This window comes from Diplotaxodon limnothrissa, linkage group LG13 (genome assembly GCF_057381915.1).
Source record: "Diplotaxodon limnothrissa isolate DT_005_m linkage group LG13, D_limnothrissa_male_GT1.1, whole genome shotgun sequence".
Lineage (NCBI taxonomy): Eukaryota > Metazoa > Chordata > Actinopteri > Cichliformes > Cichlidae > Diplotaxodon > Diplotaxodon limnothrissa.
The window spans coordinates 20,086,326-20,112,163 of record NC_140608.1 but is presented as its reverse complement, the minus strand read 5'-3'; the positions used below and the strand labels follow the sequence as shown (position 1 = coordinate 20,112,163).

The window sequence follows — 25,838 nt, the reverse complement described above, 5'->3', positions numbered from 1 at the left end:
TGCAAGCACCAATGACTGTTCCTTTTTTCACACTCAATTAAAACTTGATCCTTTTTCCTGTATTTTTTTTAATCTAGCATTACAGCAATTCAAAATTATTTCTAATATTTAATAATAAAAATGTTTATTCCAGAATTTCTCTCCTCAGGCTGTTCTCGTTTTGTCCAAATTGGCTCCTGTAGCTGCTGCCTCCTCACATTTCCTGGTCTCTTAGCGGCGTTTACACTGCTCCAGATCCTTGTGTTTATTAGTTTGAGGTTAATTGAAAGGATAAAGACCATAAACATAGCGAAAAGTGATGTGAAATGCATACTGTAGACTTCCTGCAATTAAATTTAACCACAGACCAAACACAAGCATCAGTATAATGCACTATCAAGGCAGACGGGTATGACAGTTGGTACGTGGCTTTTAGTTTATATTTACTGCTAGCAATATGTGACTGGATGCGTGTGTGGTAGATTGTAACAAAGCGTGTAGCGGTGCACAGGAAGACAACCAAGCTTCTTTAATTAAAAGGAGTTTCTAGGAGCCGTGTGAGAGCCTGCTGGACTGCTTTCCTTGAAAACACGAGGCAGCTCTGCAGCTGAGCACAGAACTGAGGCAAATTCATTTTTATGCTCTACCTCCAAGAACCCAAGAGAGGGAATGCCTTTGAATCATGGTGCTGTTCAAGGAGCAGAGGGTGGCATATTGTGCCTGTGCTTTAGCAAGGCAGGCAGTGCGTGCCAATCTCTTGTTTGTGTCTCTGATCTTCTTCTGTTGGGTTTCTTAGGTTTGAAGGTGGAGCCAGCCGCATTGCATGAGTTTGTAGCAGTGGCAGACAGGCCCGGGCGAGGCGCGCTCCTGTTCCCAGAGATCTGTACGATGGAGTTGCAGCTACTTGCCTCTGGCTCCCCAGACCTGGAGGTTCTGAGTCATGTGTTTCACAGCCTGCTCAGTGCAGTACACGCCAATCACCACAATGCTGCTCTCCTCTATGACCAGGTCCCGCCAACCACAGTTTCCTCTTTGTGCTACACTTAACCACCTCCCGTATTTGTCTTACTTTACTACTCAGCTGTGGTCTGAAGAAAATGACTGACTGCTTTGTTCCTGTTTTCACAGGGAGGAGTCAAAACTATCCTGTCTGGCTTTCACAACATTCTCAGTCAAACAAACCACTCGTTCACAGGTTTGTTCTTCATCCTGCTTTATTTTTTTTCTGTCTTATCTGATCTAAACACATATTTTTCATGTGTGATGTCTCAGGAGGAGGGGAGCCCTCTCAGTTTGCTGTTTTCCTGAGATTTTTTCTGCTTCTGACATTTCAGCTGGGTCCCCTGGGCTCAGTGTCATGTTTTATCATAGGTACCTTTAGTAGTTCTTAGTCAGTCTTACCCGGTGGGCTTCTTTGGAACTTAAGTTGATCTTATTTAACATTATAATATCATGATGTCCAAAATCTAAAGGAAAAACAAGATAAGTGTTTGCTCTCTGTGGTGTTGGGGAGGATTTTTGTCCTTGGGATATTTTGTCAGCCAATTTCTAATGGCTAAAAGTTCAAATACAACATAGATTACATTCACAATTATTGAGAAAGCTTAAGAAAAATCATCTATTTTCTGTGGTAAGAAATTATTCTGATGCCTGCCAAAATGCGATGATAACTCTTTATGTAATCTGCTCTTCATTGGTCTACATTCAGATTGCCAGACTGTGCTTGTGGAGCTGCTGGTTGCCATGGTGAGCCAGAGGATCACAGCTGAGGAACTTGCTCTATTGAGTCGCCTCTTCCTGGAGAAGACCCCACCTACTGTAAATAGCCATCTCCTATCAGTCACTCAACAGTGTGCTGTTTGCTTGCACTCGTGATGCCTGACACTGATGTCTTCTTGTTCTCAGTGCCTGCATGCTTTTGCTTGTTTTAAAGCAGGAACAAGAATCTATTTTTAACACACCGTGCTGTCAGCCTCTCTTCTCACTTCTTGCCGCTTTAAAATGTATCAACACATAATGCTCCCTTAGGTAGCTTCATTCTGTATACAATTAACACCAAAGTGTGCAGAACAGATGTAATACTAGTACTTATTAACACACGTCTGCATTTAATTGGAATTCAGAAGTCTATGAGAGCAGACAGGAAGGATTTATTTTTAACAACTTGCAAGGCAAGTTAATTTTGTCATCTGTGCGGATAACACACAACTCTTTGTGCTTAGCTGTATTCATCTGCATTCTTCATGGTTTGTTTGCTGGTTCTTTATCAATATTCTGCAGGTTTATTATGGATCACAGATAAATCAGTTACATTTCTTAGTGTATTAGCTTTTATGGGGGGGGCTTGGTTTTGTTTTGTTTTTTTTAAAGGGGACATATCTCTTTATTGGGTGTGTCAGGACACCCGCTGTGAAAATCGGCACTATCAAATATGTGGGGCTACCCATTGTGGCAACCCCTTGTGAATAAGAGAGCAGCTGAAAACAGCTTTAAGTTTAGGGTTACAAAAAAGCCCAGATTTAAGTGTTTTTGCATCAAATTTAAAACAGTTCCCCTAACTTCACATTTACTTTGTTACCTCCCAGGAGATTTTACTGAAGGGCATCTTACAAATTGTCGAAGCCAACATGAACATCGAACCTCTACACTTTCTGAGTTTTCCGATAATCCTTGGGGCTTCGACTCCGGGAGTGTTTTCCCCCAGCTCCAGACAGAACTGTGCCGCCGGAGGGAAAAGTGTTGGTTTGCTCTGGAAGAGCAAGCTGTCTCCAGGCCGTAGGGAGGGAGAAGCTGAGTACCAACCGAGCCACCTGCGCACCTCTCCCTGGCACATCGCCCCTCTCCACCTGCCCTTAGTTGGACAGAACTGCTGGCCCCATATGGCCAGCGGCTTCAGTACCTCTATATGGCTGAGGGTGGCCGAGCAGGGAGCGAAGGATGGGGACAAAAACAGGGGTGAGGCAGAACTCCTTTACTAAGAATCCTTTGTGCATGATGCCCATGAACACGAATCGTTTTTGACATTCTCTGATTATTGTTTTCCAGAAGAAAGTAACCCTCCTGCAGCTGAGTTGCACCATGCGTCATCTCAGGCAGGGACAAGATTGCTAGAGGAAGGACTCATTCATATTCTATCCATGGGCTCCAAGGCACTGATGCTTCAAGTGTGGGCAGACTTCTCTACAGGCTCTCTCACTTTTAGGTGAGCTCCAAGGAGTGCAGTCTCAAAGTAGTGTCAAAAGAATGAAGTGCTGTTTTTTAAGTATTCAGATTTTCTTGGACTTTAAGTATTCTAATATATTTCTTTTCCTCAGGATTTGTATAGACCCCAACGATGAGATAAAAGCAGGCCTGTTGGCACAAGCAGACTCAGCTGAGGGCCTGTTCAGTGGGGGCCAGTGGCAACACCTTGCCCTCACTTACAGCCAGCAGCCGGAGGGAAAGAAGAACGTCCACGGCCGCGTGGTCGTCTGGGTGTCTGGCATCTGGTGAGGAAAACTGACCGAAATGTAAGCTGTCGTTTGGCTCGCATGGTTTGATAAATAATTAAAATTCAGTCCAAACTGCCATTTTCTGTAGGAAGTGTGAAGTTTCTTTGGATTACACCCTACCCAGAAAGTCCAGTTTATCATCTGACAGCAACAAAACCTTCTGCATGTTGGGCCACTGTGTGCCATCCTCAGAGGAGATGGGAACACGCTGGAACATGGGCACTGTGCTACTCTTCAACGGTAGGGCTCCTGTTAAACTGAACTGAAGATAGTGTCTGTAATATCATACTTAGACATGCGCACTGCAGTCCGTTTTAATTGTTTAACTGCCCTCAGTGCTGCTCTCTGGTGGCACATTGATTATCACCTTCACTTTTACAAAGCAGTAGAAACTGTAGAAATGCTTTGTGATGCATTTGTATTTTAAAAGCGTATGCAGCTGTAGAAGGCTGCGCGTGGTGTGATGTGTGGCGTGCTGTGGATTCTCAGCATTCTCTCGGGAGGCTTACTGAATACTTCTCTGGTTACCTCTAATTGGCTGTGAAAGCCTTGCATCTAGGCGCTCTCGACCTATGAGCCCAACTGATGTGTTTAGACAAGCTTGGCCTCTCCGCTGTGGTTGGAATTCATTGTGTGTAGCAGGTTCTTCTTTGAAAAGCAGGACTGAAAGTATCAAGAAAAAAAAGTTGACCAGGACACCTCGGGAGTCTTGCATTGCATCAGCTCATGTGTTATTAATTTGCAGCGTATTAGTGGAATCATATAAATCATTAACTCTTTGAGTTCATTCAGGCTTTAGTTTGGATTTCTCACAAATCAATTTTACAGCTTCTGGATTGCACAAACACACAAAGATATTCCTTAAGAGAGAGGATATTCCCTTTTCCTAAGTCAAATAATAATAGATGTTTGCATGCCTCTTCTCAGGGTCTAGAATAGGATCTGAGGAGGCCTTCTACCTGTACACGAGTGGACCAGATCTCACCTCGATCATGCCCTGCAAGTATGGCAAACCCAGTGTAACATTCTCCAAGTTTGTCACCCAGGAAGGTCTGAAGTGTGAGCACGTGAGAGAGATTTTAATGAAGAGCAAGGATGTAGACACAACAACTTTGGTCGTAAGTCTCTCTTTTTTTCTCTTCTTTTTTTTTTTTAACACGAGGCATTAAAACATCAGCCGTGTCACAAAAAGTGTAATTATGAAATGAAGCCAGAAAAAAAAATGTTGCCGTGTTTGTTCATCTCTCACTCAATTCCTGCAATGCCCGCCGCCGACCCCTCTACTTATGCAGGGTGATTCAAGTGCTCTGTTAGCGTGGCAAATCCCCCCTATGTCTCATTTATTGTTTCATTTCACGGTGTATGAGTTATGTGCTGTTCCAATTAGCTGTCATTAATGATACTGCATGGTAGGAAGTAATTTGTCCCAAATGGGGAAAAACAACTATTATAGTTAAGCTGCAGTTATTTTAGTCAGACTGAAAATAGTTTTTCTCCCATTAAGTGGGAATTGCTTTGTTGATAATAGCTCATTTTTAGCTAATAGCTAAAAAAAGAAAAGCCAAGATGATAAGAATAAATGTTTGGCCATTTTTTTGTAACTTACTGTTAAATCTAACAACCCTTGCCCTGGTGTACATTTGTACCCTATTTGAGGACATTTTGGCTCCTTATTTATTTATTTTTAAAATTACTTTATATCTAATATCCTAAATCAAGTATCAACAAATTTCCCACGTGTGGGACTAATAAAGGTTATCTTAATAAAGGTTATCTTAAGATATTACTTTTTTCCCAAAAAAGATAATTGTGTGCGTTGGTTTCTGCACAGGAGAGCCTGGCGGTCGTGTACGCCCCCAGCAGTCCGAGAGTCTACACAATTTATGAGCCTGTAATCAGACTGAAAGGTCAAGCAAAGACTGTGGTTACCCAGCGGCCCTTCAGCTCCAAAGAGGTGCAAAGTGTTTCCCTGGAGTCCAGTGCTCTCAGAGCTCTGCTCCCCACCGAAACCCACGGCCTGCAGAGTGTCCTGCACAAGATCGGAGGAACTGGAACTTTTGTCTTCCTCTTTGCACAGGTGGGATGATTTAACCCTTTCTCACCCAAGTGTCATACAGGCTGCCTGGACTTATTTTGTAATTTTGGCTTTAAAATTGCTACATAATTCTCAGCTTTCAAGAACTATTTGAATTTTCTCTCTAGCCCAAAATAGTTGAGGAGTTACAGTAATGTGAGGCACATATGGTAAAATCTAGAACCTGATTTTTCTGTCTGTGTGCACACAGCAGTATCTCGTGAATGCTTTGTGCTACCGTTATACACCAAATATCTCCATAAAGCTCATCTTCTCTTCTTTCCGAAACCAGTTGGGGTTTCTTTCTGACACAAACTGTAACAGAGTTATGATTATTTAAAGAGACCCAAAATAAGTAAAGGGTTAAATGTGAAGGGCAAAGCCTATATATAATATGTATGCAATTTGATTGCAGTATGTAGGAGAAAGAAGGCTCTTGAATGACTTTGGAGAATTTTTGTATTTGATTAATTATATTCCAGGCCAACTGATGAGGTGCCCATTAGTTCAGTTTCATTCATAAAGAAAGCATTTGACATTATTTTGTGCTTCTGTGAGCAGGCCCTCATGTTCACTCTGTTTTGTTTTTCCCCCCTTCGCCTCCTCTGGCACCGTTGTGTCCAGACAGTGGAGCTCAGTGACTGTGAGAAGACCCAGGCTCTGGCCCTGCAAGTGCTGCTGTCGCTGTCCAAATTTAACCAACACCGCATCCACGAAATGGACTGTTACCATGGTTACTCCATGATCCATCAGGTCCTCATCAAGCCCAAATGCATCGTAGGATATCACATGTTGAAAGTGAGTCACACCTTGAACTCTTGTCTTCTGTCCCTGCAGCCTCAGCTGATCTGCACAGTAAAATATATCCTCTATTTATTTGATTTTTGGGGGGCCATGAATCTGATCTGGCCCGACACACTGGTTCCTCTCTGAGCCGGTGTTGGTGACCCTGCTGTTACTTGACCCTCTGGCTGTGTCTGTAATTGAGCTGTGTAATGGCTCTGGCTGAAATGCATTGTGTCTGACTTGATGAAACACTGAGCTCCTGCAGAGTAACACAGCAACTCTGATTGCATTTGTCACTTTAGGCTTTCTCATCCTGTATTGTATAGCATAGAACTGCACTGATTAGTGGCATTAAATTCCCATGATCATTCCTATATAAAAGGAACACGCTGTGCTACAGTTGTTGATAGTTTCCATTTGTACCTTTCACTTCATGCTGTAAAAGAAATCTAATTCTGGTACCTTTCTTAAACTGGGGTAGTTACATTGTTAACCTGCATCTTAATGTTTTAACTGAGTGCAAGGCTGCAAGCTTCTGTCTTCAAGTAACAAAATGTACCAGAGACATAAAGGACTGCAAGATTTATGACCACTGCAGTGAATCTGGTCACAAATGATATTCTTTGATCGATACAGACAGGGCTGCTCGTGGAGTAAATGGAATTAGTTTTGACTGAGTTGACTGAGTGATAAGCACTCCAAATATTTCATGGAGAATGTATTGATTTTCTTCCTGCTTGAGATTCAGAACTAGAGATTATCAATATGTTGAGGTGTGTTTCTGATGAGAGTGAACGGCGCCCTGTGAGTTATTATCACAGAAACTCTACAGAAGTCGTTGCGTTTCTGACGGCCACGATTTTTCTTCCTAGACTTTACTCGATGGGTGTTGCAGTGGACCCATCCTCATCCTCGGAGAAGACGGTCAGTTCCATTTGGACGCGGAGTCTGTGGCCGTGGTTCAGGATTTAAGGCTTCTCTCAGACATTCTGTTGGATTGGAAGATCTGGGCCAAGGCGGAGGTAAAGACTGCATTACAATTAAATGTAACTATGGCACACCGTCTAATTCAATTACATCGTTTTGGTCAGGTCCATCACGTCCAAAAGCAACATCCATGTATTTGCGCACACATATTTTCTTAAGAACAGTTTTTATCATTTATCATTTACATCAAAAAGAAACTGTAACATTACATCAAGTTAAAGTCCATCGCCCTTCGTGCGAGGATATCTGTAATGTAAACATCCAGAAAGCCTCTCTCCTCCTTAATAACAACTCATCATCTCCACTCTCCTCGGTGGAAATAAGTAGAGCATAAATAAATAATGTATGATGTTTTTGAAGGACACTGTGTCTAACAAAGGCAGACAAAACATGAAAAACTAAGCAGGTGAAGATGAGCAATCACACATTCATTACTGTGAGGATACTTCAAATGAGCTGCATTTCTAATGCAGTTTGTTCAAGATCTAATCATTCATTTTCTCATCACACCTGAAGGTACAGTTGTAAAGAAAAGAAGGAAAGTTGTCTTTTTTTCTGAATGACTTTTGTGAATCTCAGCGTTTCTGGTTTTTTCAGGGTCTGTTCATTTATTTATTTATTTATTGTTATTGATATCCTCTCCTGAACAGACAGAAAGCTTAAAACATTATCAGCTAAATGATGAGCTTCTTAGAAATTCATACATTAACTCTAGTGGCCATAGTCACTGATTTTAGTTCTCCCACAAAATCCCCGCGGCCTCTGAAGCGCTTTAAGGTTTTATCTTCTGGTGAATCAAATGTTTTCGGAGAAAGCATCAGTTAGTGGTTATTCCTGCAGTTTTTGTGCTGCAGACGACATTTTTTAAAATCAAAGAGTCCGTGAGGATTCTTTCCAGAACTGTTTTACTGTCTCAGCCGTCATATGGTGTCATTTACTATTTGTGTCAGTGCGGAGTGTGGGAGACGCTGCTCGCTGCCTTAGAGATCCTCATCAGGGTTCACCACCCTCATCAGGTCTTTAACATCCGTCAGTTCCTCAAGGCTGAAGTAGTGCATCGCTTCCTGCTCACCTGTCAGGTATTACAGGTAGGTCGCTGCCACAGAGCTGCTTCACATTCCCTTCCCTCTTCCTTCCTTTTTATTTTAAATATCGTGTTTGTTTTAAGGAACATCGGGATGAGCATCTCACGGCGATCCCACAGGAGGTGTCTTTGTCATTCATCAAAATCATCCAGGAAGTACTCGGGTCTCCTCCTGACATGGATCTGCTAAAACTGATCTATAACTTCCTGATGGCAGTGCACCCACCTACCAACACCTACGTCTGCCACACTCCATCCACCTTCTACTTCTCACTGCATATAGGTGAGGAAGCGGTTACAGCTGAGCGCACCGGCTCCATATCAAAGATCCATTAAGCTAATGTGCCATGTTCCTTTGATGTTTCTCTGTCAGATGGGAAGCTGTACCAGGAGAAGGTGCAGTCCATTATGTACCTAAGACACTCCAACAGCGGAGGAAAGTCTGCCAGCAGCTCTGTGGTGTCGCTCTCCCCGACTGCTTTTGCCGATGCTCCTCATGACGGTACAGCTGCTCCAACTAAACACCAACCTTAATGCACTCCCAGTACCCTAACATAGCAGATAATTAAATACAGACCTCAGGTTGTTGCTTTGAATGATATTATAAATCGAAAGCTCAGCAGTGCTTTTATGAGAGTATGTGCCTCTAACAAAGGAAATTTGTTTAACATGTTTAGTGCTGTATCAGCCTGATTACGTTGGGTTTTTCCCCCTCACTCTGTGATGAATTGGTCTCAAAAGTTTTATTTTAAGAACTTAATGTAAACATCATTACTTGTGGGAAAAAGCTGATGCATGAGCATTAGGTCATTATAACTCTCCCTCCCATCCTCCTCTGCTTTTAGCTTTTAAAAAGACTTGAAATAACCTCAGCTTGATGTAAGTCTATTAGAGCCTCTCTTTGTAATACTTTGTGATATAAATTCAACATATCTAATTACTCTATCGTTTTACCTCTTTTGACTGAGCATTTATTATTCCTGGTTTTACTTTAAGAGCCCCATTTTGCAATCACGGTGTTTCTTTTTGATTTATATTTTATTTTAGTTAAACTTTAGCAAGCACATGAGTAATTCCTACAATACTTTGTGATCAACTCAGCTATAAGGGGATAGATTTAATTTCCTAGTCCTGTTTAAACAAGGACGCATTATGTTGTTCGCCGCAGCCCGCTGGTCTCTGAGTATTTGTATTTGCACTTTAAGTGTTGTATACTATGCGTGCATACAAATAAGGTGCTCTGCAGCCTTTAATTGAAGCATTTGCAAATACTCAATGAGTCGCTTGTGTTTTCCAGGCCATCTCCATGCTTCTTCCCTTGATCATGGAGGTGATGATCAGTCATTACGTGCCCCTAGTCTGGGGCCGTCTCCGTACTCTTCGCCTCTGCTGACGCCTCGGCTCGGACGCAGTAGCTCAAACGAGGCAGCCGAAGGTGACGGGGCGTCCCTCGCCACTCATCAGGCTCTCGGAAGCACAGAGACGCTCAAAAAGGGCGGAGGTGATGAGCAGCTCCTCAGCAGCTGTGAGTCTGCCAAGACGATATGTGAGGACAAAGACGCGGGCGAGGGAGCAACCCCGCGCACACCATCCATCAGTGTGGAGGAGGAGCGGGATGAGGCAGCAGAGGTCGACAGCCTGGCAGACGGGAGCGTTGGGGTGGCAGAGTCCGAGGACAGGTTCGAGTGGGTCATGGACGAGGCGCCACGCCGACCTGACAGCCTGAAAGGCATCCCATCCTTCCAGAGGAGCCACAGCAATCTTGCTAGTCTGGGTCTGGCCTTCCCAGCTACAAATGGCTCGCTGACAATCAGCCGGTGGCCCACAGCTGCTGACCGGAGCTCCATACCTGAAGACTGGGAAAGTTACACCTACTCTCCTGGCTATGAGAGGGCTCACAGCAAGACTGAGTCCAATGACAGGTATGTAGTTCTCTTTAACATGGCAGCTTGATATACTGTGAATGAATAAATAAATAAAAAAACACTCGGGATGTTTTAAGCGCTCATTATCATAAGTAATTATGTTTATGCAGCCCATAACAAACTGTGGCCAAGCTGCAGTGAGCAACAGTTTATCTAAATCCACGTGCACGTGGGTTTAGCTCTGAATGTATCACCAGAAACGTCTCTCATCTGATAATGACCAGAGTCGGGATTTGCATAATCTTCATAAAGCATGTGCTCAGAGTAATAATCCCCAGCCAACTATGACAACGATTTGTACTTCCGTGATAGATTCAGCTTATTCCTCCTTGTTATATTAAATTCAACACTCTGTCTGTACTTGACTTTCTTAGTGTTATTTGGTTGGTGTAGCCGTTCATGTGCAGTAACATTCGTCTTGGTGTGTTTCTTAGGTCCAGCACAGAGGATTGCCTGGTGCTGATCTGCTGTGGGCTCTATGATCTTCTGAGGGGCATCTTGCTGCTGTTGCCTGACCTCATGCTTGAGGAGGTGATGGACAAACTCATCCAGACAGAGGCCCTCATCGTCCTGGTCAATCACTCATCACCGCTCATCCAGCAAGGAGTCATGAAGGTTGGTTTCTCCTTAGAGAGTCTGATGTACTGTAAAGCAGAGGGGGGTCTGATTCTGCACCAGGAGTTCATTTTCATCCCAGTATCTTCTGCAAAATACTGTTACGGGCTGTAGGATGTGTGAGCTCATTGCCATTCCAACAAGCTGTAGTTACACATTAGTTTTGTATTTTATGCTTTGCAGCAAGCACTTTTTCCCCCGAGATACCTCACACTGAGCTTTTAGAAAGCTGGGAACAGCTTGGACAGGCTGAACACTACTTTTTTCCTTAATGCTTACAAATCCCATCAAAACTCCAAATCACAAATGTGTCACTGAATAGCCTTTTGTTTTACTTTTGTGTATTTTTAAGAATTTTATAAACTAGGTGGTTATTGCAGCTAAAAGGTTTGCACACTGAAACTTCACTACACATTTTCTTTTGTTAATCATAAATTACTTGTAAATAGTGGCTCTTTGGGAAAAACCTTGCATTCAGCCCACTATATTTTCCAACAATTAATCCAAATTTTTTTGTGCATATCCCTCCTAAATGCCAACACACATGTGGTTCCTGTGGAGCATAGGGGCAGTGCTACAACCCAATTGTCAGAGGTGAAAGGGTGCAACAGCTGTTAATAAAACAAACAGGAGGATTGTCGTAATACCACGGATGCCTCTATGAGGCTGAGGGATAACACTGGCGCTGTACTCCTCTGTACTGACAGGCGTAATTTATTCTGCTTCTCCCACCCAGCTGCTGGACGCCTATTTCACCAGAGCTCTTAAGGAGCAAAAGGAGAAGTTTCTGAAGAATCACGGTTTCTCACTGCTGGCCAACCAACTATACATCCACCAAGGCAGCCAGGGGCTCCTTGAATGCTTCTTGGAGATGCTGTTTGGACGGCCGGTGGGCCTGGAGGAAGAGTGAGTACATAACATCCACTGCACCACAGGCGCATGATTGCACATTAATATGTATAGAATTGTCTGCCGTATGAATAATGTTGGATGCAAACATATTCTTCATGTTGTGCCACATTGTTCTTTCTCGTGTTTCTCTTTAGTCTGGACCTGGAGGAAATGGAAAATCTCTCACCCTTCAGAAAGCGCTGTATCATCCCAGTGTTGGGTCTTATTGAGAACTCTCTGTATGAGAACTCTTTGGTGCACAACATCCTGTGTATGCTCCTGCAGCTCATCAATGCCTGCCCCAAGCTGGCAGACATCCTGCTAGACCACGGACTGCTCTACGTGCTCTTTAACACCCTGTCTACCCTCAATGGCATGGAGAACGGGTACGACTGCCAGAACAGGGAATGATTCATTCAGACATCTCCACGGGTTCATAGCACGTTTGTGTTGAACCTTTGAGCCAAGAATTAAATCATTAATCCTCTTATTGTTGGTTGATCTGGCACATGTGAGTGGTAGACTGACTTCCTGTGCTTCATATTTTCTTGTTTTCCTTGTCCTCCCTCTGTAGTATTCCCCTGAATGACTACAAACTCCTGGTGTGTGACATCCAGCAGATGCTTGTAGCTGTGACTATTCACTCCTGCAGCTCCTCTGGGTCCCAGTACTTCCGCATCATCGAAGACCTCATTACCTTACTGGGTTTCATGCAGACCAGCAAGATGCGTCGCACACAAGGTGAGAACCGTATTTCAATACACATGCAAAACACATCAGTCTTGTCACCTCCCATGCTCTGCAATCGTGGATGATATTAAGCTGTCAAGCTTGGCTACACAAACAAATAGGGCTGTCACTTTATTATCTCCATCTGCAGAGTGGAAACTCATTTGAGAAATATCTCCCATTTTCATCTTCCCACCAAATGGTTTTCTCTCATTTTTCCCTTTTATTTGCTCTCTGAAAAATATCTCTCCCTCCTCTTCCCCATTAGCACTTATTTCCTCGCTATATTTATGATCTGATATTATCATTCTGTGATCACAGAAGCATTAGAATGGCATTATGAGTGTGTATCTTTTTATTTTTGGTTGTTTTTCATTTCAGATATTATATTCAAATGTTCAGATGTATTATTAACATTATGGGGCTCTGTGCAAAAAAACATTTTGTATTGTTGTTCTCAACTTCTCATAATTATTCTAAGTCTTAATTGTACAGCACTTTGCAGTTTGCTTATTTCAACTTAATGACTGTGTCCTTGTTAGTGAGGCGTGTGTGTTCATCACTTGTGTAATCAACACCATTAAATGCCGCATGAGGCTACCTGTGCTGCTCTGTCTGCAAGTCCTGTTGCCATTAATTTTAGTGTTGTCAGTATCAAAGAGCAGTAATTAATTGTAAAATTGACTAACCTGTCAGTTGACTGTAGCATGAAGAGCGTGACCTTGAGTCACTCATCAGAAGCAGGTTGGCTCTAACATGACACAAATCTTTCTTTTCCCAGAGATGGCTGTGGCTTTGCAGTTCCGTGTCCTTCAGTCGGCGATTGAGTTTATAAAAACGACCGCCAACCAGGAACCTCAGAAACTGAGCACTTCTGTTAACGCTCCAAGCTCTCCGCATCACGCCATCTATCAGAAACGCAAGAGCATCGCCGGTGAGTGTCTCAAACTGCCTCTGGCACTGTAGAAAGCTGCAGTCTGCTTCTGTGCTGCTGGAGGTAGAAATGTGTCTGTTTATTGATCGTCTCTTCATCCCGATCTGAAGGTTCCATTGCCATCAAAGACTCCATTATCCCCCGCATCCCCAGGCAGCACTACTGCTCCTATGGCCAGATCCCCTTGTCCCCTCCATTCAGCTTCCTGTCCCAGGACTCCCCCCTCCCTTCCCCCACTGGAGCTCCATCGTACATGCTCCACTGTGACGCAGGTAGCTGGGACTGCGGTCCACAGCAGAAAACATCCTCCCTGTCAAGGGGCATGTTTCCCTCTCATGCAGTGAACTCACCCTGTCCCCAGGACCTCACCTTGGGGGTTAATTTGCCCAGTACCCCAGTGTGTTACTGGTGCCTTCTCTGTGTGCATGTGAGTGTGTGAGAGATCAAATGCTTAACTTCGTCAGTGTTAAGCATTCCAGCACAGATGACTATTTGATTAGTGAATCCTAATAATTTTCTCTTTACCAAAAACACGTGTGCTTATCCTTTCTGAAAACTGGCTAATTATCCCAGACTACCAATTTTATAACCACATTCGAGCACTTATCAAGATTGTTCTTGTAGGTCGGCGCCGGTTCTCTCTGGCCCAGACTGACTCTCTGCTGATGCGAATGCGCTCTGTAGCCAGTGACGAGCTCAACCAAATGATGCAGAGGAGGATGAGCCAGGAAAACCCCATCCGTGCCAGTGAGACCGAGTTTGTCCAGCGGCTGCAGAGGCTTGTGGTTCTTGCCGTCAACAGACTCATTTACCATGGTACACAGCCTGGTGTTTCTTTGAATGATCTGGTCTAAACCCTTTATGAACACTGCACGCTAATCCTGCTTCTGTTTTTTTGTTTTCCTTATTTTAGATGTGAGTCAAGATTTATTTGATCTGCTGAATATCCCAGAGTGCACAGACCAACAGCTTTTCACACCAGATCCAGCTGATCAACCGCACGAAGATGGTGGCTCCGCTTCTGTCCCGCACTCTCCAACTCCCTTCACTCTACCTCCTGCGAGCAAGAAGAGCTTCCAGAAGGACATCCTCCAGCTCATGATGGACGGGATCAAAGTCAGCCTGGTACGACAGCAGTCCAGTTGAAGCTTTTTCATGCTTTAGAAGCTCTTATTTGTAAACCTCTACTCTGAGCGTTGTAGCGTTTGATGGCTAACCTAGTGTTGCTACTGTGTATCCGTAGGGGAGCACAGGTCGTGGCGGAGCCCCGCATCAGCAGTGGCGAAGGATCCTGTGGTCCTGTCGGGACACTTTTCGGGTCCAAATTGGCCGTTTGCTGGTGCACACACTCAGCCCTGCACTTCCTCTATCAGACAGGAAGGAGGCACTTCAGTTTGTGTTTGATCCCAAACATTTGGATATCCTCAAGGAGAGTCTCAGCCCTGGACTAGAGGTGAATGTGATTTGTCATGTTAACTCCCATGAATTAGACCCTAAAGTGAGATATTTCTGTTCATTTTAATCTATATAATGAGAGAAATTGCGGATTAGGTACAGAAAAAAACTCTTTAGCTTTAAAAGTTCAAAAATTGGTGTCTTTCCCTGTTCATCCCCCTGCCAGACTTTACTGAAAGCTAGATGAAGCTCGGCTCCAATAGCCAGTGTCTGTGACTTACTTCAGACACAAATAAACTAAAGTCTGCACTTTCTTTTCTCTCGCCGCTCTCAGCACGGACCAAAGTTGTCGCTGTACCTGTACGAGATGCTGCACGATCACAAGGATAACCTCACCAAAGAAGAGCAGAGCGCCGTGGGTGTATTCATGACCTCTCTCAAGCTTTGCGGTCATCGCTGCATCCCACCCAATGCTCCACACAAACAAGACTTGCTCAAGGCCATAAAAGAGGTACGTCCTACACGGTCATTGTCAAAGAGTCATTGTTAAAGGAAAGGGCACCAGCTTCCAGGCTGCTTTAGTCTGACCTAATTCACCTGTTCCCTTCAGCTGTATGAAATATATTAACTTTAGTGCAAGCAAAAGTCTGTCTTTGATAACCTGACAGGCTGTGCTTAGCATTTTTCTTATTATTCAGATAAATTTGTTTACCTGCAACAGGAAAAATTCAAGTATGAAGCAGAAGAGAAAACAAGTAAAGTGGCATGGGAAAAGAAAATGGCAAATGCTCAGAGGAAGTGAGTATAATTCTTTTCTTTCTTTTTTCTATTGTTAACAGACAGAATCATATGTTAGTTTGTTTTATTTCGTTCGCTCACTCTTTTTATTTTTCCTCTGCAGTCTTATCCAGAGGCTGGATGGAAAGTCAAAGGATATATCCAAGATTGCAGCCGATATCACTCAGACTGTGTCCCTCCGGCAAGGCATGGAGAGAAAGAAAGTCATCCAGCACATCAGGGGCCTCTACAAGACCGACCTGAGTGCCAGCCGCCACTGGCAGGAGCTGGTGCAGCAGCTCACACACGACCGGTAGGAGTTGTTCATGATCTACATTACTGCTCATGTCATCCTCGCTGTGGCTGCTTGTTTGTTGGTTTTGGTTAAAGTGCGAATAAAACAAATCAAATACTTCCCTTTCAGACCTGCAAAGCTTTCTTTTGTACTGATGTAAGGTTTTGAGTGTGCTTTTTTAGTTTCTTTTTCTTTATTTTTTTTCCTCCAGTGCGGTTTGGTATGATCCCACATCCTACCCAACTTCCTGGCAGCTGGACCCCACCGAAGGGCCGAACCGTGAGCGACGGCGGCTACAGAGATGCTACCTCACCATCCCAAACAAATACCTGCTCAAAGACAGACGCAAGCCTGAAGGTGGGAGGAAAAAATGCTCTTTGGCTAAATTTTGTGTCGCACTGGTGTCTCCCAAATCTCATATTTCTTTTCTTTTTTTTTTTTAATAGAAACTGTGAAGCCACCGCTGTCCTTCCTGTTTGAGGATAAGACTCACTCCTCCTTCTCCTCCACTGTTAAAGACAAAGCCACCAGTGAATCCATCAGGTATAACATCCTGCTTCTTTCTTCCTGTAACCCTTTAAGTGAACATGTCATGTCAGGTTGTAAGAAAAACGTCATTCTTTTGTCCTTAGGTTCACCAGACGTTGCATCAGCGTTGCCCCTTCCAGAGAAACAGCAGGGGAGCTTCTTCTGGGTAAGACACCGGCCACTGTTTACACAGAGCTCCATAATCTGCTCTCTCTGAGGCACCGCGGAGTATTGCTCCTCCATCACACACAAGCATTTGCTATTTATTCAGTAAAGGAAGCGTTTGTTTGTCTTGCGTTCAAATCTCACTCTCACCCTGTGCTGTCTCACAGGAAAGTGTGGGATGTACTTTGTGGAGGACAACGCTGCTGACGCTCATGACAACCAGGTAAAGCCAGAGCACCGTTCAGGCGTGTTCCCTGCCAAAGGAATGACAATAATTTCTGCAATAATTTCCGCCTGGCTACTCAACACCGAACATGTTTGTGTGTCTGAGCAGAGCCTGCACGGGGAGACCGAGGCACCTTCTTTCTCCTGGACGTACGAGGAGATCAAGGAGGTGCACAAGCGATGGTGGCAGCTAAGAGACAACGCTGTGGAGATATTCCTCACCAACGGCAGGACGCTGCTGTTGGCCTTTGACAACTCCAAGGTGAGTGGAGTCAGAGGGGCTTTTAAATAAAAGACACCGGATCGTTTGTGGAAGGTTTGGTTAATGCTCATGATTAATAAACAGTAGATCTTGTAAGTTGTTTACTTTAGCTGTTCAACATAACTATTGCAGAGCGCTGACTGGACTAGACTACCCAGCAGATTACAGGAGGAAATATTCCAGTCTGTGTTTTATCTGAGTATAAAATGTAACCGCACAGGATGGACTGTGATTAAAAATGATAAAACAAAGAAGCATAGTGATGGTCAAAGAGAAAGATTGGACAAAATCACAGTTTCAGAAGAAGAAAAAATAAATGCTGTGGGAGTTAATTGTTGAATTGCCTTTTTGGTATTCTGCTCTTGAAACCTCTGGCTCTGTAGTGCTCCGTGCGAGAAATCGATCTTGACAATAAGCCATGATAATAAGATTCAGTAGCATCGCACTCTGCTGTGAAAATATATCGTTATTTTGCAGTGGCTTAAAGTGATACACTGAGAGAAAGTTACAATATGGTCAGACAGATGGCTTATTGCTCATGCTTTTAATTCAGAAAAATCAAAGGGCGTGCCGACCTACTGAGCACACGAAAGCCAAACAGATAATGTTTGCAGACTTCTGAAAACCTTTCTGTCAATAAGGCAGGAAGAAAAGTTTTCCATTTCTCCTTTGTATTTATTTCAAGTTCAGAAGGATATGGAATTTTTAAAGTGTAAATGTTTGCATGCTTGACCTAATGTGATGTCAGTGGATCGGGATTATAGTCGGGAGATCATCGTAATTCAACATCATTACGATAATATAAGCCTCACAGAGCTACTAATGGTTTGAAGCTTTTTAATTGTAAAGATCGTTATGTTCTATCATAGTTGTTGCAGAATCTGAGGCTCGGTTTGCTGGAGAAGCTTTAGAATGAATGAAACTAAAACTAAAGAGTAATTTAATTGTTTTATGTGGATTAGCCATTAAATATTTTTAAATTAAAGTTCATCTTTCATGTTACATTTGCAAGTTAGCACCATGTTTCAGTCAAGTCTCTAAACTACCTCTGGAAATGATCTCGTGGTGTCTCTGCTCTGGCCTCAGTTCCGAGATGACGTCTACCACAACATACTGACCTCTGATCTTCCCAACCTGCTGGAGCATGGAAACATCACGGCGCTCACGCAGCTTTGGGGCTCGGGTCAGATCTCCAACTTCGAGTACCTCACGCATCTCAACAAGCACGCCGGCCGCTCCTTCAACGACCTCATGCAGTACCCGGTGTTCCCCTTTATCCTGCGAGATTACACCAACGAGACTCTCGACCTGCAGGACCCAAACATCTACAGGTCCGTGCTGGATGACGAATCTTTTCCCGAGTTGACATTGACACAAAAGCTAATTTAAAGCCTCCCGTTTAAAGCTTTTCTATTAAAGTATTATGAATCCAGGCAAACATTGAACTGTTGTTATATTTTTTGAGAAAAAGTGAAAGGGAACTGGCGTCTCTTTGAAGTCAACGCTTCTGTCGCTGATGATGTCATCGCTCAACAATTTTTTGCTTTCGTATTTTAACGCAGGAACTTGAGCAAACCCATCGCCGTCCAGTCCAAAGAGAAAGAGGATCGCTACGTGGATAATTACAGGGTAAGTCCTCGTGTCTGTTTCAACACGTGCTACTCGAGCATTTTGCGTATTCCATAAATAAAAACACACTGACGTGTTCCTCGTGCAGTACCTGGAGGAGGAGTACAAGAAGGGCATCCGTGAGGACGACCCCATGCCTCCCGTCCAGCCTTACCACTACGGCTCCCACTACTCCAACAGCGGCACTGTGCTGCACTTCCTGGTTCGAATGCCTCCTTTCACAAAGATGTTTCTCGCCTATCAGGGTAAGTCGCAACATTAAGCCTCCTTCAGAATACAAGAAGAAAATCTTATGATTATGGTTAATTGTTTTGGGCCTCTAATAAATGAATGATGCTATACTTATACTGACCAAACAGTATGTTTTGTTTTTTTTATGTGAAGCCTGAATCTGGCACGGTGCTCTCAGATCTAACATAGGATTGCAGTGTCTGTGTTATTGCTTCATGAAAGCCTGCTTCATCTTTACACTCTTCTCTGATCAGCTCCTCACCCTTCCCCTTCCTCGCTTCTTTCTCTTTAATTTATTTTGCATTCATCTGATCCTCCGAGGCATCTTTTTATGTGATTTGTAAATGTATTCAGCGACCGTGGTGTTTAAGGTCATGAAAGATGTTTTCAATCAGTGAGTCGAATTTGTAATTAGACTGTCTCCGGCCTTAATCAGACCAGAGCTTTGATATCCCGGACCGGACGTTTCACTCCATGAACACTACGTGGCGTCTGTCCTCTTACGAGTCAATGACTGACGTCAAAGAGCTCATCCCAGAGTTTTTCTACCTCCCAGAATTCCTGGTTAACAGAGAAGGTAATTAGTTTTCCTTTCCTATTTTTAGCTTTTGTGCGTTCATCTTTCATCTTCTCAGAATTTCCTCTTTTTTTTTTTTTTTTTTCTTTGCCTGGATAGGTTTTGATTTCGGGGTTCGTCAGAATGGCGAGAGGGTGAATCATGTGAATTTACCGCCGTGGGCTCGCAACGACCCACGTCTGTTCATCCTCATCCACCGACAAGCACTAGAGTCTGATCAGGTCTCCCAGACGCTGTGTCAGTGGATCGATCTGGTGTTCGGGCTCAAGCAGAAAGGCAAAGCAGCGGTCCAGGCCATCAATGTCTTCCACCCAGCTGTACGTAGCTGCTGACTCTCGCATTTCCTCGACGTTAGTGTAAAAAAATAAATAATAAACTTTTGTCGCTCAGACACCAGTTTCATGTCACTCTTTACAGACCTATTTTGGCATGGATGTTTCGGCTGTAGAAGACCCTGTTCAGCGACGGGCCCTGGAGACGATGATCAAGACATACGGACAGACGCCCAGGCAGCTCTTTAACACCTCTCACATCAGCAGGACAAGCACCAAACTCATGGAGGGGGAGCTGCCAGCAGCCATGGGCCTCCTGGTCCAGCTGGCCTTCAGAGAAAGCAGAGAACCAGCCAAGGAAATAGTCTGCCCGGTAATCAACTCTGTGGTGTTTGTGACTCTGGCAGCCTGCTGTGCGCTGAGCGAGACATGACTTAATTCACCACCCGTGAAATGATCTGCTCCTCACCTAGCAATTTTCTCTTCCTCTCCCCAGAGTCCGCTGCCGTGGATCAAAGGTCTGAAGTGGGGCGAGTATGTGGGCTCACCTTCCGCTCCGGACCCAGTGGTGTGTTTCAGTCAGCCGCACGGGGAGAGGTTCGGATCCCTGCTGGCTCTGCCGACGCGAGCCATCTGCGGCCTCTCCAGCAAGTTCTGCCTCATGATGATTTACAGCAAGGAGCAGGGTAGGAAGCCCAAAGACTCATTCCAGAAAGTATTGCACAAGTGCCCCGCTGACTCGCATTAAATTTTTCTTCTCTGCTCTGCAGGTGTGCGGAGCATGCACAGCACAGACATCCAGTGGTCAGCCATCTTAAGCTGGGGCTACGCGGACAACATATTGAGGCTGAAGAGCAAGCAGAGCGAGCCACCTATCAACTTCATTCAGTGTTCACAGCTTCACCAGGTACGCATCAGTTTATGCTTCGACAAATCCTGACCACCTGTTATATAAGAGTTATCTGGCTTTTGGTGTGCGCTCCTCCATCCAACCGTCCGTCTCCCTCTCCTCCAGGTGACCAGCTGCGCCTGGGTGCCCGATGGCTGCCAGCTATTTACGGGTAGCAAGTGTGGAGTCATCACCGCCTACAGCAACCGCTTCACCAGCACCACGGTGCGTTTCCATGGCAACGTCCCCCTCTAACCTTCCGCCTGCACACGAACACCCAAACCGCCCACCCACCGCTGATTACACCCCCCCCACCCCCCCGTCCTCTTCTTTAGGCAGCCTCACCATGCTCAAACGCTCAGCTTCATTAGTCACATCACAGCTGCCCTTGAAACACATTTCCACCGAGCCCATAAGTGGGATTAGAGGTCTCAGAGTTCAGTCATCAGAGAAGCTTTCAGACCTCGTCAGTCCCCACCAGTAGACATGTGGATTTGCCATTTTTCTGGACTTCCAGCAACTACCGAGAGGCAATTTGACTTTAATTAATGGAGATTTTTAGGAAAAAGCAAGACACAATATATAAGAGTCACAGATACATTTAGATCTGTATTTCTTCTGTGTGTGGTCTCTAACATGTATTTCCCTCCACAGCCATCAGAGATGGAGGTGGAATCTCAGGTTCACCTGTACGGGCACACGGGCGAAGTCACCAGCCTGTTTGTCTGCAAACCTTACAGCATCCTCATCAGTGTGAGCAATGATGGCACCTGCATCCTCTGGGACCTGAACAGGTCAGTGTGTGTGAAAGGTTTTTATGTTTTGTTTTTTTTAAAGAAGAAGAAACTGCATTATGCAGTGTTTGTGTGGTTTCTGAGTACTTCTGTGTTTTCCAGACTCTGTTATGTACAGAGTCTCACAGGCCACAAAAGCCCGGTGATGGCTGTGTCTGCCAGCGAGACCACAGGGGACATCGCAACAGTGTGTGACTCAGGTATGAGGGGGCGGGCGTCTTCTTTTATAACCAGAGTGTTTATCGCGTCTCATCTTCTGGTTATTGAAGTGTCTTCTGGTCCTTGGTGTGAGTTATGGCTCCTCCTCTTTTGTTTCCAGAGGGAGGAGGCAGCGACCTTCGCCTGTGGACGGTGAACGGGGACCTGATTGGGCATGTCCACTGCAGAGAGATCATCTGTTCTCTGGCTTTCTCCAACCAGCCGGAGGGCGTGTCTGTCAACGTCATCGCTGGTGGGCTGGAGAATGGCGTCGTCAGGTAGGCAAAACTTTTCTTTTGCCGTTACGTTTGTGTCCTGTTCCACTAGACGGCTTTGGAAATTTTGGAGGAGGGAATACTTTTTCGACTTCAGCTTTTCCTTCTCATATAGATCCACTCCATGGCCACTCACCAAAGTAATTAATACAGTTAGGTCCATATAAATATGGACACTGACACAAGCTTGGTTTTTTACATGTTTACTCAAACATATTTTAAATATAGTCATAGAAGTTTATATAGTTATAAGAACGAACATTGTATTTTCAGTTATTTAATTTGTCCAATTACTTTTGAGATCCTGAAATGAAGGGATTGTGTTCAAAATACTTTAGTTCTTCACATTTTTATCCAATTTTTTTGTTCAACCCGCTGAATTAAAGCTGAAAGTCTGCACTTCAACTTCATCTGAGTTGTTTCATTTAAAAATCATTGTGGTGATGTTACAAACCAAAATTAGAATAAAGTTGTCTGTCCAAGTATTTATGGATCTAACTGTAAATAAGTAAATATTGCATGACAGAAAGTTCCTGTTTTTCACTCTCTGCTATAGAATTTATTTATTTTACAATAGCTCAGAAGTTTTTTAAAAAAGGAGAATAAAATAGGAAATTGTCTGTGAATGACCAAAAACGTTTATACTTGGAGTGCAGTCTGAGCAAAGAGCTACCAGAACATTGTAATTTTACACATTTATTTCTTATAATTTAAGCCCAAGGAGTCGTGCTGACAGATTTGTTTTACTGCAGCAGAATTTCTGTCATGTAGAAAATCCCAGATGTCCTGTTGAAACTGCACTGCTGGTTTTCTCATATTAAGAGATCCCATGAATTAAATGTGTAGTTAAATGTCTTTGGATTGACAGGAGCTTCACTTGTCCGGCCCACTGGGCTTGCATGTGGCCCACGATGTAAAATGAGTTTGACATCCCGCTCCCTGTACTGTTTATTTTTTATTTTTTTAATCTCTGATATGTTTTCAGGTTATGGAGCACCTGGGATTTGAAACCAGTGAGAGAGATCACATTTCCCAAGTCTAGCAAGCCCATCATCAGGTTTGTTTACTGCGCGCTGTTCTCTTTGTACTTTTATGCCACGCCTGTATGCTCGTCAGCATTTTAAGTCTAACAGTCTCCTCTCGTGTCTGCTTCAGCCTGACGTACTCGTGTGATGGCCACCACCTCTACACGGCCAACAGCGAGGGCACGGTGATGGCGTGGTGTCGACGGGACCAGCAGCGCATGAAGCTGCCCATGTTCTACTCCTTCCTGAGCAGCTATGCTGCAGGATGAGTGTTTGTGTGATGTTTGCGCCTGTCCACTTCTCAGCAAGAGGACCTCCCCTCCTCCTCCTCCTCCTCCTCTTGTCTGCACTGACAGAGAGGAGGACATGTCAGCATGTCCTCAAACTCTCTGAACCCTCCCTGACTTTTAAATAAAGCCATCCCCAGCAGAGCAAACTGTACCACCGCCACTCCCAGCATCAAGAAATGATTATGAAAATAGTATTATATGTACATAAGTATATATTTATAAATACATTAAAATGGACTCTTGCAGGAATGGTTGAGTATTTGGCTGAGGCTGCATCAGACACTTTATACAAGATGTATTTCTGAGAGTGTTTCATTTGTCGAGTCTTTAATTCCTGCTGATGTGTTTTTGTTGGCTGGTGTTGATTTAGCCGTTTCCTGGTAAGCTGCTATGGTCTGGACAAAGCCAGACTCAAAGTGTGAAGACCCTCGTGTTTCACCTCGACATCGCTCACGTCTCCTGCAGCGTGCGGTCTGACAGATCGCCGCCCCAGCTCAGTGAACGCGTCCTGCTGACGCTGCAGTGGCTGCAAGGGAAGGGAGCCCCCTCCTCGCGTCTGTCGCCAGGAGAGGTCCCGCTCTGCGGGAGTGAGACGTCCCTCCGCCGCGCTGTCTGCTCCACTCAGATCTGAACGCTAGAGTCACAGACCTGCTTCACTTTGTGTCTGAGCTCAGTTGACGGACCGAGGGGACCTTGTGGGTGCCTGTTGTTCTGTCCTGCTTTTGCATGCTAGGACGATGCTGCCCTTGACTGTGTGAATGTGGATGTAACATTTGCTGCAATGCTCCTTGTTTTAAGGCTTCCCTTAGTTAAACCAGCCCATTTGCTCTTTAAAAACACCATGGAGGCTCATCTCTGTCTTGCCCGTCGCTTAAATGCACAAGAACCACTTTTCACTACTTTACAGGGCTGATTTATTTATTTTTTTGAGAAAGCAATTAACAAACTGTTAGATGCTTGCAGTCGGAGGAGGAAGAAGGCGGAGGAGAGAGTGATTTCCTGAATGCTCCGTGATCCTCACTGATCTCCCACACTTACTTAGCACCTGTGCAGCATTACTAAAAGGGTGCAGTGGGTGTGGGAGGGTTTAGTAAAGAGCGTCGCGTCGGCTGATATCATATACACTACACACATCGGTCTGGGAAACGGCCGAGCAGCTGTTTCTTTTTCTTAACCCACTCCAGGATCCATGTAGCCTTTCTTTACATTCCCACTTACGTTACTGCACTTCACGGTTTCTTAAACGAGAATCAGAAGCACTTTTTTTTCCCCCCTCAGCTACTTCAGTTTAAGTAGAGCCAATGATCTGTGGCCTTAACACAAACTGAGCTTGATTTAATTCCACTAATAAATCAAATCCAGAAAGCAATATCAGACACAGACATGCAATAGGTCATGTTTTTGGTACCTTGTTTCATGTGGGAAGAAACCAGGGTGCATTTCGTTTCTTTTTCTAAGACAGCTGTGAAACAATTAGTTTTTATTCCCTTTTGTGGTGACTGCAGCACCCGGTGACGACTAATGTCTTACACTTACTTGAGAAAGGGATTATTTCTTGTTAACTCATTCCTTTTCGCTTCGACCTGATTTATTTTTCTTCCTGATCCTACGTGGACATGATGTTACTGTGTTTGTTTACTGATTTTCTCTATGAAATGTATGAAAAACTTTATGTGAACCACAACCTCTCAACCCAAATGTGTGTTTGTATGTATTTTTTGTTTGTTTGTTTTTTTAATGTAAAAGGTAGAAAATGTGACAGATTTTCTGACGGAAGGAAATATTATATTTCTGTTAATGACTTAAAGCTATGCATAATTTAAGATCATCGTTTTAGGTTGCTTAAGTTGTATTTTGGCCCCTCCTGCTAGTTTTCTGTTTTTTTCCTTTGCATTTTTGGCATCTTGAAGGTTCCTAATGTTTAGTTTTGTTTGTATGCGTGTACGTGTTTGAATGAACCAAGTGATAAGCATATTATAAATATATAAAAATCTATAAATATTTGAAGAAATATTATCGTCGTGTTGATTGTGTCCATTTCTTTGTGTGCGTGTGTTGGGGGAGGGGTTGCGTTCAGGGACATAATGTAAGCAGAAACTCGTGTCGTACTGCACAAATCAGATCGGAAGCACGAACAGGAAAAACAAATTAAAATTTTAAAAGTTATCAGGATGCAAGCCACGCTTAAGAGCGCGTGCAGTCGTTAAGGGTGAGGCCATCAGGGGGACACGGTGATGTCAAAGCTGATAGAAAATAAAATAATAAACGATACGGGGAAAGCCTGCAGACCTGCGCTGCCTTTTGCAGCAATCAAGCTAATTAGAATCAGCCGCTCCTAATTTGACTAACAGGCAGCGTCGGTGCGTTTACGGCCACTCTGGACAGCTGAAGCTCATCCCGGCTCCCTGCTGCTGCTGCTCCTGGTCCACTGATCGAGTGCTCCCCGCCCCACAGCCTGTATCTGATCGTCATACAGAGGTTTCCCCCCCTGCTGCTGCTGCGTAACATCTCTCCAA

The 25,838-nt window shown here is 44.2% G+C and overlaps 1 protein-coding gene across 1 annotated transcript in view; it reads left to right on the top strand.

Moving 5' to 3' along the window:
- Nucleotides 1-23,484, top strand: part of lyst (lysosomal trafficking regulator) — a 58,522-nt gene extending 35,038 nt beyond the window's left edge. Inside the window, exons 10-54 of the mRNA XM_085368833.1 lie at nucleotides 776-987; nucleotides 1,108-1,174; nucleotides 1,688-1,797; nucleotides 2,565-2,934; nucleotides 3,025-3,181; nucleotides 3,294-3,467; nucleotides 3,559-3,710; nucleotides 4,398-4,588; nucleotides 5,302-5,547; nucleotides 6,169-6,342; nucleotides 7,203-7,352; nucleotides 8,268-8,405; nucleotides 8,486-8,684; nucleotides 8,775-8,903; nucleotides 9,699-10,323; nucleotides 10,761-10,941; nucleotides 11,678-11,847; nucleotides 11,988-12,218; nucleotides 12,407-12,573; nucleotides 13,343-13,495; nucleotides 14,120-14,311; nucleotides 14,409-14,620; nucleotides 14,739-14,948; nucleotides 15,225-15,401; nucleotides 15,612-15,688; nucleotides 15,792-15,980; nucleotides 16,174-16,319; nucleotides 16,409-16,505; nucleotides 16,595-16,656; nucleotides 16,823-16,878; nucleotides 16,990-17,142; nucleotides 18,229-18,473; nucleotides 18,705-18,771; nucleotides 18,860-19,016; nucleotides 19,439-19,579; nucleotides 19,679-19,896; nucleotides 19,997-20,224; nucleotides 20,348-20,537; nucleotides 20,622-20,758; nucleotides 20,867-20,965; nucleotides 21,395-21,534; nucleotides 21,637-21,734; nucleotides 21,854-22,010; nucleotides 22,993-23,064; nucleotides 23,163-23,484. Coding sequence (XP_085224959.1) covers nucleotides 776-987; nucleotides 1,108-1,174; nucleotides 1,688-1,797; nucleotides 2,565-2,934; nucleotides 3,025-3,181; nucleotides 3,294-3,467; nucleotides 3,559-3,710; nucleotides 4,398-4,588; nucleotides 5,302-5,547; nucleotides 6,169-6,342; nucleotides 7,203-7,352; nucleotides 8,268-8,405; nucleotides 8,486-8,684; nucleotides 8,775-8,903; nucleotides 9,699-10,323; nucleotides 10,761-10,941; nucleotides 11,678-11,847; nucleotides 11,988-12,218; nucleotides 12,407-12,573; nucleotides 13,343-13,495; nucleotides 14,120-14,311; nucleotides 14,409-14,620; nucleotides 14,739-14,948; nucleotides 15,225-15,401; nucleotides 15,612-15,688; nucleotides 15,792-15,980; nucleotides 16,174-16,319; nucleotides 16,409-16,505; nucleotides 16,595-16,656; nucleotides 16,823-16,878; nucleotides 16,990-17,142; nucleotides 18,229-18,473; nucleotides 18,705-18,771; nucleotides 18,860-19,016; nucleotides 19,439-19,579; nucleotides 19,679-19,896; nucleotides 19,997-20,224; nucleotides 20,348-20,537; nucleotides 20,622-20,758; nucleotides 20,867-20,965; nucleotides 21,395-21,534; nucleotides 21,637-21,734; nucleotides 21,854-22,010; nucleotides 22,993-23,064; nucleotides 23,163-23,301 — 7,655 coding nt within the window. The 3' untranslated portion in view covers nucleotides 23,302-23,484. The remainder of the gene's footprint in view (nucleotides 1-775; nucleotides 988-1,107; nucleotides 1,175-1,687; nucleotides 1,798-2,564; nucleotides 2,935-3,024; nucleotides 3,182-3,293; nucleotides 3,468-3,558; nucleotides 3,711-4,397; nucleotides 4,589-5,301; nucleotides 5,548-6,168; nucleotides 6,343-7,202; nucleotides 7,353-8,267; nucleotides 8,406-8,485; nucleotides 8,685-8,774; nucleotides 8,904-9,698; nucleotides 10,324-10,760; nucleotides 10,942-11,677; nucleotides 11,848-11,987; nucleotides 12,219-12,406; nucleotides 12,574-13,342; nucleotides 13,496-14,119; nucleotides 14,312-14,408; nucleotides 14,621-14,738; nucleotides 14,949-15,224; nucleotides 15,402-15,611; nucleotides 15,689-15,791; nucleotides 15,981-16,173; nucleotides 16,320-16,408; nucleotides 16,506-16,594; nucleotides 16,657-16,822; nucleotides 16,879-16,989; nucleotides 17,143-18,228; nucleotides 18,474-18,704; nucleotides 18,772-18,859; nucleotides 19,017-19,438; nucleotides 19,580-19,678; nucleotides 19,897-19,996; nucleotides 20,225-20,347; nucleotides 20,538-20,621; nucleotides 20,759-20,866; nucleotides 20,966-21,394; nucleotides 21,535-21,636; nucleotides 21,735-21,853; nucleotides 22,011-22,992; nucleotides 23,065-23,162) is intronic.
- The last annotated feature ends 2,354 nt before the right edge of the window (nucleotides 23,485-25,838 follow it).